The sequence below is a fragment of the Cucurbita pepo genome, chromosome 6, assembly GCF_057944985.1.
Source record: "Cucurbita pepo subsp. pepo isolate OVF chromosome 6, ASM5794498v1, whole genome shotgun sequence".
NCBI classification, from domain to species: domain Eukaryota; kingdom Viridiplantae; phylum Streptophyta; class Magnoliopsida; order Cucurbitales; family Cucurbitaceae; genus Cucurbita; species Cucurbita pepo.
In genome coordinates this window covers 1,912,768-1,923,448 of record NC_141803.1, presented here as the reverse complement: position 1 = coordinate 1,923,448, position 10,681 = coordinate 1,912,768, and the positions used below count along the sequence as shown (strand labels likewise).

General features: G+C 37.9%; 2 protein-coding genes across 2 annotated transcripts; both read left to right on the top strand.

The window, feature by feature from the left end:
* The first annotated feature begins 159 nt into the window (after positions 1 to 159).
* On the top strand, positions 160 to 5,922 carry LOC111796487 (putative transporter C405.03c). Its single transcript, XM_023679126.2, has 8 exons — positions 160 to 596; positions 2,152 to 2,541; positions 3,147 to 3,364; positions 3,634 to 3,701; positions 3,780 to 3,881; positions 4,813 to 4,930; positions 5,018 to 5,153; positions 5,536 to 5,922. Exons 1-8 carry the CDS (start codon positions 516 to 518, stop codon positions 5,596 to 5,598), a joined length of 1,176 nt encoding a protein of 391 aa, XP_023534894.2. The 5' UTR covers positions 160 to 515; the 3' UTR covers positions 5,599 to 5,922.
* Positions 5,923 to 6,734: 812 nt separating this feature from the next.
* LOC111796579 (ER membrane protein complex subunit 7 homolog) lies at positions 6,735 to 10,278 on the top strand. Its single transcript, XM_023679266.2, has 7 exons — positions 6,735 to 6,960; positions 7,123 to 7,166; positions 8,064 to 8,172; positions 8,460 to 8,523; positions 8,616 to 8,732; positions 8,859 to 8,967; positions 9,891 to 10,278. Exons 1-7 carry the CDS (start codon positions 6,878 to 6,880, stop codon positions 9,983 to 9,985), a joined length of 621 nt encoding a protein of 206 aa, XP_023535034.2. The 5' UTR covers positions 6,735 to 6,877; the 3' UTR covers positions 9,986 to 10,278.
* Positions 10,279 to 10,681: the final 403 nt, after the last annotated feature.

The window sequence follows — 10,681 nt, the reverse complement described above, 5'->3', positions numbered from 1 at the left end:
TTTTAATTAATTTATCCGAAAATTAATTAATCATTGCGAATATTTATTAAACTGAGATAAAAAGAAAAGGTATGATTTCGCTTTATATTATAATACCAAATAAAGGAAGAAAAAAAAAAAAAAAAAAAAAAAGCTAGAAACGCGGAATTGAATGATCGCCGGTTTTTTGGTGCTGACGAAACTACAATTAAAAGCCGGGACAGGTTGGCGGAACGGCGACCGAGCGAGCTAAGAGAGGGATAAACCGGAAGTAACCACCGATAAATTAGTTCATAAATCAAATCTTTTCTTCATTCTTCAACAATCCATCCATTAGAACTTCAACCTTCACCCTCTTCAGGCCCTCATTATTCTTCTCACCAACCCATAACACTTTCCCCACATCCTAGATCCGTTTATTTCACGTTTTCCGATTCTTCATCACTTAATTTGAATCGAGCTCGGAGATCTGCAAGAAGGTCGCGGATCCCTTTTCGAATTTCGTGGTTTTTCTATCTGGATTTTGTGTTTTTCGAATGGGTTGGAGGTATAAGGCTGGATTGTTCCTCATAGTGACTGTTGTGATTATATGGGTAACCTCTGCCGAAGTGACTCAGGTTTGTGTTCGCTCCCTTTTTTCGTTTTGGTTTTGTACTCGAGTTAGAAGTGCAAGATCTTGAGTTGTTTGCAGCTTAGTTGGGTTTTGTAATTGTGAGGTGGTTTCGTTTTGATTCTTAGCTTGGAACTCTGTTCTGCATTTTCTTTTGGGATTCTGTTTTTATTAAGTATTTAGAGCTTGTTTGCGGAATGGTTTGTTGTTGGTTGGGGTTTCCATTTACTCTGTTGTAGCTAAGAGACTTGGACGTGTTTTCAATGATTTGTTGACCTGCTTTGGAGATTCTGAAATCAGGACACTCCTCAGGTCTTGATATTCTCTGCTAGGACTTCCATTTGGAAGGTGATAACATATTGTTGGTGGACTTTTAATTTTTTAAGGAGTTCTTATATGGTTATTTCGAATAGTTCATTTGTGAGATTTCTCGTCGGTTGGAGAGGGGAATGAAGGATTCTTTGTAAGGGTGTGGAAACTTCTCCCTCAGTGAGGACACTAGGGCTCGAAGGGGGGTGGATTGTGAGATCCCACGTCGATTGGAGAGAGGAACGAGTGTCAATGAGGACGTTGGTCTCGAAGGGGGTGGATTGTGAGATCCCACATCGGTTGGAGAAGGGAACGAAGCATTCTTTATAAGAGTGTGGAAACTTCTCCCTCAGCGAGGACACTAGGACCTAAAGGGAGTGAGATCCTACATCGATTGGAGGAACAAGTGTTAGCGAGGATGCTGGTCCCGAAGAGTGGTAGATTGTGAGATCCTACATCGGTTGGAGAGGGGAACGAAATATTTTTTATAAGGGTGTGGAAACCTCTCCCTCAGCAAGGATACTAGGCCCCGAAGGGGGTGAGATCCTACATCGATTGGAGAGAGGAACGAGTGCCAGCGAGGACGTTGGTCTCGAAGGGAGTGGATTGTGAGATCCCACATCGGTTGGAGAAGGGAACGAAGCATTCTTTATAAGAGTGTGGAAACTTCTCCCTCAGCAAGGACACTAGGCCCTAAAGGGGGTGAGATCCCACATCAGTTGGAGAGAGGAACGAGTGCTAGTGAGGACGTTGGTCCCGAAGGGTGGTAGATTGTGAGATCCCACATCAGTTGGAGAGGGGAACGAAGCATTTTTTATAAGGGTGTGGAAACCTCTCCATCAGCGAGGGGGTGAGATCCCACATCGATTGGAGAAAGGAATGAGTGCACTAGCGAGAACGCTGGTCCCGAAGGGGGTAGATTGTGAGATACCACATTGGTTGGAGATGGGAACGAAACATTCTTTATAAAGGTGTGGAAGCCTCTCCCTAGCAGAGGCGTTTTAAAAACCTTAAGGAGAAGCTCGAAAGGAAAAGCCAAAGAGGACAATATTTCCTAGCGTTGGGCTTGGGCCGTTACATCATTGATGTTAGTTAGCTGGTGATTCAATAGTGAAATTTGAGGCATGAAGCCGTTCAATGTTTCTAAAACTTGATCAACTTTTGTTATTCTGCACTAATCTGCGTGTATGCAGGCTAGGACCAAGGCTTTACTTTTGTTTATTTTCTTACTTTTCGTTTCCCTTTTATTGCAGGACATTTTTACCGCTTATAAGCAGCCTTTTGCCATAACATACCTCGGAGCTTCTCTCATGGTAGTTTACCTCCCAATAGCATTCCTTAAGGATTGGTTTTGTAATTTGGTAAAAAACCACTCTTCTAAAAGTGGTAAAAATGCAGAAAGCTTCGGTGAGACTTGTGCTCTAAAACACAGTGGAGCGGACACAAACTTGGATGTGGAACTTCAGGGGAGTTTCACTAGAAAAGACAGTGATGCTGATTTTTCAACTCATGCTGAAGAAGAAAGCCCCCTGGTTTCTAGAAACAAAGATGATCCATATATATTGAAACAAGAGAAAGAGCTTACTAACAAGGAAATTGCTGCATATGGATTTTACATTGCCCCCATCTGGTTTGTAACCGAGGCAAGTTAACATACAACTCTAGCTTTTTTTTAAAACGCGTCTGCTAGGGAGAGGTTTCCACACCCTTATAAAAAATGTTTCGTTCCCCTCTTCAATCGATGTGAGATCTCACCATCCACCCCCCTTCGAGGCTCAGCGTCCTCGCTGGTCCACTGTCCAGTGTCTGTCTCTGATACCATTTGTACATCCCAAACCCACCGCAAGCAGATATTGTCCTCTTTGGGCTTTCCCTTCCGGTTTTCACTCAAGGTTTCAAAACGCGTCTGCTAGGGAGAGGTTTCCACGCCCTTATAAAGAATGTTTCGTTCCCTTTTCTAACTGACGTGGGATCTCACAATCCACCCCCTTTGGGGCCTAGTGTCCTCGTTGGCACTCGTTCCCCTCTCCAATCGATGTGGGATCTCACAGATGATGTAGTGGAATCTTATTTGGGAAACCTCAAATTAACATGGGATAATGTCAATCTCGGACTGAGCCGTGTGGAGGCATTGGCATTAATCATTTATGTTTCTTGCATTTGCATCCTTAACGCATTTGTAATGCATAAATCTCTGCAATCACAATAAGAATCTTCAATGGTAAGTCCTAACACTCTCTTTTTGCAGTATCTATCAAATGCTGCACTTGCACGGACGAGTGTCGCCAGTACAACAGTTTTATCCTCTACTTCTGGACTTTTTACTCTGTTCATTGGTGCTGCTCTTGGCCAAGATTCATTAAATATGATCAAAGTCGTTGCTGTCTTTGTCAGTATGGCTGGTGTTGTTATGACAACTCTCGGTAAAACTTGGGCTGCTGATGAGTCACAACTAACTGCTTCCGAGTATGTATCCGATCTTTCTTTCGTGTAATTTTGTCTCATTGCTCCTCACTTGAAATATATAGCTATGATTCATTGGTAAAGCATGAGGCATTTAAAATTTTGTAACATTTACCTAAGAAATTACACCATCCTTATAACCATTGCTTGGTAGTGGAGTCGAGCTAGAGCCTCTGTCATCGATAACTCGAGATATCTCGTTTCTGATGAATTTATTAGCCTTGTTATGTGAGGAACTTCTTTCATCCTTGATGGTTAATATTGTGGTGCAGCAACGAACACTCTCTCATTGGAGATCTTTTTGGTTTACTCTCGGCTGTGTCGTATGGGCTATTTACCGGTAATAAATGCGTATACTTCTCGCTATGTTTCAGATTGGCGTATAACTATTGATTCGACTACTTCATTTCTTCTGTAGTGCTTCTCAAGAAGTTTGCTGGTGAAGAAGGAGAAAGGGTTGATGTGCAAAAATTGTTTGGATACATTGGTCTTTTCACACTCGTTACACTTTGGTGGCTAGGTAAGTAAGTTTATTGATATTCTTTCTATAATCCATTAAGTAGATTGCATAAATTTATGTCATGTTCTCGTTTCCACTGTGCCATTTAAGATAGAAAACTTGGATTTTGTCGTATTGGATTCGGAAAGATCCTTTAGCATTCTTTAAATGTTGGCTCATTAGATTGTGTGAGATCCCACGTCAGCTAGAGAGGGGAACGAAACATTTCTTATAAGGGTGTGGAAACCTCTCCCTAGTTGACGCATTTTAAAATCGTGAGGCTGATGTTGATACGTAACGGGCTGAAACGGACAATATCTGTTAGCAGTGGGGCTTGGACTGTTACAAATGGTATCAGATCCAAGTTCCGGGCAGTGTGCCAACGAGGACGCTGGGTCACCAAGGGGGTTGATTGTGAGATCCCACATCAATTGGAGAGAAGAATTGAGCATTCCTCATAAGGGTATAGAAACCTCTCCCTAGTATACGCATTTTAAAATCTTGAGGCTGATGTCGATATGTAACGGGCTGAAACAGACAATATCTACTAGCGATGGGCTTCGGTTGTTATAAATGGTATTAGAGCCAGACTCCGGGCGGTATGCCAGCAAGGACGCTGGCCCCCAAGGGGGTGGATTGTGAGATCTCATATCAGTTGGAGAGGGGAACGAAGCATTCCTTATTAAGGGTGTGAGAACCTCTCCCTAGTAGGCGTATTTTAAAACCGTGAGGCTGACGACAATACGTAATAGGCTGAAGCGAACAATATCTACTAGCAGGGGGCTTGGGGACATAGCGTCTTTCATTGAGCCACAAATGGCTGAATCAAGCATTGTATCTTTGAAACTTTTACTAACAATCATTTGATACGTTATTCAAGCAATCTGATTTGAGACAATGTGTTCAATTGAGGTTCCTTCGTTCATGTCTTTTTTCTTCAACTTTGTTTCAGTTTGGCCATTGACAGCCTTGGGAATAGAACCCAAGTTTTCGATTCCTCACTCTCTTAGAACAGAAGAAGTCGTTCTCGCTAACGGGTTTATCGGAAGCGTACTTTCTGATTACTTCTGGTATGTCGAATCAAGTTAAGCCTACCAAAGTGTTATATTCACTTGTCACAATGGATCCTCACACCGAACCTGTTCTATTGTATCCAGGGCACTCTGCGTCGTTTGGACTACACCACTGGTGGCAACGTTGGGCATGTCGCTCACCATACCGCTTGCGATGTTGGCTGACATGTTGATCCATGGTCGTCACTACTCAGCGGTTTACATCCTTGGCTCGACCCAGGTAACTACCTACCTTTATGATCTTACCATTGATGTACCAATAGATTAGCATCTGTAAACGTCGAGGTTCTCGAGTTCTATAAAATGACTGTCTTTGAGTCATGTCACGATATATTCACTACTTTTGGGATCTCTCGAACTAAAAGAATCGTTACAATCAAATCTTCAAATAGTGTAGGGATCTGGTATTATCTTGTATCGATATCGTGTGGAAATGAGTTATTGTATATGTAACAGCCCAAGTCCACTGTTAGCAGATATTGTCCTCTTTGGGCTTCCCCTTTCGGGATTCCTCTCAGGATTTTTAAAACGCGTCTTATAAAGAATAGTTTGTTCTCCTTTTCAACCTATATGGGATCTCACAATATACTTCTGGTTTGCAGGTATTTGCAGGATTTGTTATCGCCAATCTTTCGGGATGGTTCTCAAAGAAGCTGGGGTTGTAGCATTTGACAATGATCATCGTCTTGGCGTTCTCAACACGGAAAAGTAAGATTCTTTCATGAGTGATATGAAATCCTCTCTCCTTCATCAATTGAATTGCAATGTAAATTCTGATTGAAACCTGTAAAATCTGCAATTTTGGGTCAAGAAAATAGCATTTGCATAAACCATAGATGATTGAATTCTACTTGTGTTTTATTTTACCAATGGTTGTGTAAATTAAGTTGAAATTTGGCTCTTTTTGGTCTTATTTGGGTATTGAGCCCTTGATGTAATAAGAATGTTTCTTTGCTTTAATTCAAAATTTATGTCATTAATTTCCTCAATGTAATCTTTACCTTTAACCAATTGATATTGCTCGTCTTTTTTAGCTTTATGTGCTCTTTTTTGAGCTCAACTCATAAATTATTTTTTTGTTGAATATCGGGCGAAAAAGATAATATAGATGAAGTTCGGGGTCTATTCAGTAAACAACGAAAGATTTAAACATTTGATCTTTTGATATATATCAGACGTTGAAATTTCTTATATATATCATTGAAAGTAAATGTCATTTAATCTTTTTATTCTATTATAAATTTAAATTTATATATTAATCTTTTTATTCTATTATAAATTTAAATTTATATATATTAGCTTCTAAGCTTCAATATTTAGTCTATTTATTATTTAATAATCTTAAAATATCAATTTAGTCTTATAAAGTTTGATTCTGCTAAATTTAAATTATAGAAACTAAATTTTAATAAATAATTTTATTTTTCATTATATTTGTTAAATTTTTTCAAAAAAGTCACTTAAAAAAAACAAATCTTTTAATAAGCAAAAGGTTAAATTGTAGGTATGTTTTGAACTTTTAATGGTGATTCATATATCATTGAATTTTTAAAAAAATATTTAATAAATCTTTAAATATATAATTTAAAATTATTTAATTGATATATTTTTTTAAATATATGACCCTATTTAATAAAAAAATAATAATAACATATGAGATATTTGAATTTTAAACTTTTTGATGGAGATTATAATATTTTAATGTTTAATAACTTGAATTATTGTTTTATTATCATGGTAAAATATAATTAAATACAAAATTATATATATAATTAAAAGTTAAATTAATTTATCCCTCAAAATAAAATCAGATGGGATCGAGAGGGAGAGGGATGGAGTAAAATCAGGTATCCGTTCTTTCTTTCTACAACACTCGGCAAAGAACAAGAAGAACCGCGAGATCTTCCCTGTTCCGAAGCTCCCGCCATTGCAGAATCTTCAATAATGCGATCTCAAGTTTTCATTCTCTTGCTTTCACTCCAATTATTCTTCTCTCTGTTATCTCCGTCGCATGCGATTTCCCCTGGGTAGGTCTCAGTCCTTTGTCTTTAATTCACCGTGACTTTGTGCTCGACTCGTCAGGAACATTAATTGATGAAGATTGAAACTAATGATCGACGATTCCGTGGAACTAGAATGCGTCATTATTACTTTCTATTGTCTTTTAATCTCGTTGTTGCATTTCGCAGGTCCGGCGATGGATACACTATCTATGGTCGGGTGAAAATTTCAAGTACGTTGCTTCTTTTTCTTATTCTACAAGTTGTGAATGTATTTTGATATTCAGCTTCGAGGTAGTTGTAGATTTGTTACTTCTTTTTTTAACTTAAAGAAAGTTATTCATTGGAAAACGAGAATTACAGAAGCGAAGTGAAGTGAAGATATCTGAACCTAATATGGAGGAGATTAAAAAGATTCTTCCGTTGGTATTGATAATTACCAGAAGTACTTCTTAGTTTGGCAATGGAAGAAATATTATCTTACGACTGACCAAAATTCTACAAGTTTTGAATAATTACCAGAATCTTTTTCCTAATGAGCTAAATTTAAATTACTCTGAATCTTTCCTGCTATAGATTACAAAAGTCCTTACTGCTAGGGTCTCCTGGAAGGTTAAGGTATAAGTTGTGAGCCAAGAATTGCAGCATGACCATAGGACTAAGCAATGTGGATCCTTTATCCTTAATATAAATTATTTCCCTCCACCATGTACTCAAGGTCTCCACATGAAAATAGTGATGCTGCTTTGATAATTCTGGAATATATTATCTGCATCTGGGTGTCGTGTTAGCATAGATTTGAAACGAGGAAAAAAGATTTGCAGACCCCTACCTTACTATTGTAGGTCCTCATAAAGCTCTCCTTTTGGAGGAGAGGCAACACAACTATGTTTCTTCACCCCTTCACATGAGGCATGTACGCACCTACTTTTTACTTAGCATTTTCCTCTTACTTTTGTCCATATTGAATCCCTAGGGGTGACTAGTATGTTAGAAAAATCTATCCGCTTTACAGTTCTGCATTGCGAAGATGAAAATGTTCAAAATGAATGTTATATTTGCTTGAGATTCTATGTTTAGATGATTGTCGTTGTACTATGAACTAATGCATACTGTTGAATTTTTGGCAGGGAACGCACTTAAAGAATATGGACTTCCTGGAAAAATATCAAACATTAAAGTCATACTTAATGGTGGACAAAGAGTTACCTTCCTGAGGCCCGATGGATACTTTTCATTGTATCCTCTTTATGTTTTTAGTTAATTTAAAATGCTTGAAGTTAATGAGTTTTATTACTTTTAGGCTTGTTTCCGCGCAGGATTTCATTTTCTGCTTTGCTCTTTTTGGGACTCGAATGATCTGCTCGGATCATTTATACAATCCTCAACTGGATGTAGCATTTGATTTTATTTTGTTCTTTGCTTCCTAGTGGTTAGTGTTATTATTATTTTGGATAGTTAAGCTAAAAAATTTGGCTTTCCAATTTTCTGAGGTTTCTGTAATTCCTTAACTTCAGTTCTTAAAGCTATAATGTGCCAGCAGGAACCCATCTGCTTGAAGTGGCTGCATTGGGCTATTTCTTTTCTCCCGTGGGTTTTCTTTATCATCCATCGGGTATCAGTTTTTCTACAAATCTGGTTTCATGTGACTTTTTTTTTTTCCTTTTCTATTTATTCCTTAGGTTCGAGTTGATGTGAGTGCCAGAAACCCAGGTAAGGTTCAGGCAGCCCTAACAGAGAACAGGCGGGCATTGAGTGAGCTTGTTTTAGAGTCTTTAAGGGATGAAGAGTATTATGAGGTTGGTTTAACATAAGCTTCTCTTTTTTTTTTTTTTTTTTTCCTTTTTAATCCACTTTTTAAGGACTATAAGTTATTGAATTTTATCTTCGATCTCACATTATTACTCAATCTCTTTGTATTATAGATTCGGGAACCGTTCTCCATAATGTCTGTTGTGAAAAGTCCTATGGGTCTGATGGTGGGATTCATGCTAATTGTTGTATTCCTGATGCCCAAGTTAATGGAGAACATAGGTACGTACTCATTTGCTCATCCTATTTATGCCTCTAAACCTTTTACTGGCTGTTGAATGGCAAATTCTTGTGCTGCTAATAGTTCTTTCTTCCTTTATGTTATTATGAACTTTTTTGGTGTTCATTTGGTCCCTAAATTTTCAAAAGTGTTTAATAGTCAAAACTTTCATTTAATGTCGGTAGGAACCTAAGTTATCAATTTTGTATCGAGTAGATTCATGGATTTCAAAAAATATTAAATAGGTCAATTACCTATTAAGCACAATTTTAAATTTAAGGATCAATTGGACACAAAATTGAAGTTCAAGGATATTATTAAATACTTTTTAGAGTTAAGGATCTTGGTGGACACAAAATTGAAATTTCATGGATTTATTAAATACTTTTGAAAATTTAGATACCAATAGATAGATACAGACTTGAAAGTTTCGGGACTAATCTCGTCATTTAACCTATTATCGTGTTCTTATTCTATCTTGGGAATGTATAGGGTAAGCTGTATTATTTTCATATACAAAGGGTTCTATGTCAATTCTCTCTTTGAAATTTCTTTGGCAATGTGTTGATGAAAAATTCTTCCAACGTTTCCACTTTGCACGAGACTTGGCAATGCCATTTCAATTTTATTACTTTAATGGATGAGATTTTCTCATGCCAAATCTGTTGGTGGAAGTTATGTTGCTCTAATTGCTTGCCCTCTCGATGAAATTGCAACTTCATTCGATTCATCATAAGAAATCAAATGGGGAAAGTTCATATTATTGGTTCCACTCCCCAATCCATTAAACTTCCAAATAGAAATGTCTTGATCGAATTCTCAATTCTTTCATAAATGAATGATTGTCTTTCTGCCCCCCAAACCCCCCAAAATAAAGGATGATTCTGTCTCTAACTGCGTGATTTTGCGATATTCTGATGATCAGATCCTGAAGAAATGAGGAGAGCACAAGAAGAAATGAGGAACCAAGGCGTCCCAACCTTATCAAGCTTGCTACCTGGGGCTGGCCAGAGCAGCTAAAAGGATCGATTTCGATATCGATATCGACTACATCCCCAGCTCAAACGCATCTAACTCCTGAAGGGACTCGGGATTTCTAACAGTTGAAGCAAATGAGCGTAATGTTCTAGTTTCTCTGATGTTGCCATTCTGAGAAATCATTTCTATTAGGTATTACTTTGATCTGGATTTCATTATTATTCTTAACGAGTCTCTTAGCAGAGTTATGTAAACGACCATCATATTTGTTACCCAATTGGGACTAAACATTATTTTGATAGTTCAGTTGTAATATTTCTTCATATTTCACCTTATCCAAACACAGCCAATCTCTCTTGATGTTTATCGTGTCTGCCGGTTACAACCCCAGATAGTTTACGTTATGGTCGTCAAACTCGTGAAACGCTAGATCCCAGTTGGTCTATTGTTTATCGAATTGAATGATTCAACTCGTTCCAACCCAAAATATAAGGGATGAGGTGAATTAAATTGTCCTCTATAATCGAGTTACTCATTCTCCTAACTTGACCCGACTCAAGTGCGTTCCAACCCAAAATATAAGGGATGAGTTGAATTAAGTTGTCCTCTATAATCGAGTTACTCATTCTCCTATCCTAACCCAACTCAAGAGAATCCATGTGTTCCAACTCAAAATATAATGGATGAGTTGAATCAAGTTGTTCTCTATAATCGAGTTACTCATTCTCTTAACCTGAC

Excerpts from the sequence above, each read along its gene's own strand:
- LOC111796487 (XM_023679126.2), top strand. The coding sequence starts at position 516 with ATGGGTTGGAGGTATAAGGCTGGATTGTTCCTCATAGTGACTGTTGTG. Across the intron at positions 2,542-3,146 it reads CCATCTGGTTTGTAACCGAG|TATCTATCAAATGCTGCACT; the intron begins GCAAGTTAACAT and ends CTCTTTTTGCAG. Across the intron at positions 3,882-4,812 it reads CGTTACACTTTGGTGGCTAG|TTTGGCCATTGACAGCCTTG; the intron begins GTAAGTAAGTTT and ends ACTTTGTTTCAG.
- LOC111796579 (XM_023679266.2), top strand. The coding sequence starts at position 6,878 with ATGCGATCTCAAGTTTTCATTCTCTTGCTTTCACTCCAATTATTCTTC. Across the intron at positions 8,173-8,459 it reads CCCGATGGATACTTTTCATT|CTATAATGTGCCAGCAGGAA; the intron begins GTATCCTCTTTA and ends CAGTTCTTAAAG. Across the intron at positions 8,524-8,615 it reads TGGGCTATTTCTTTTCTCCC|GTTCGAGTTGATGTGAGTGC; the intron begins GTGGGTTTTCTT and ends TTTATTCCTTAG.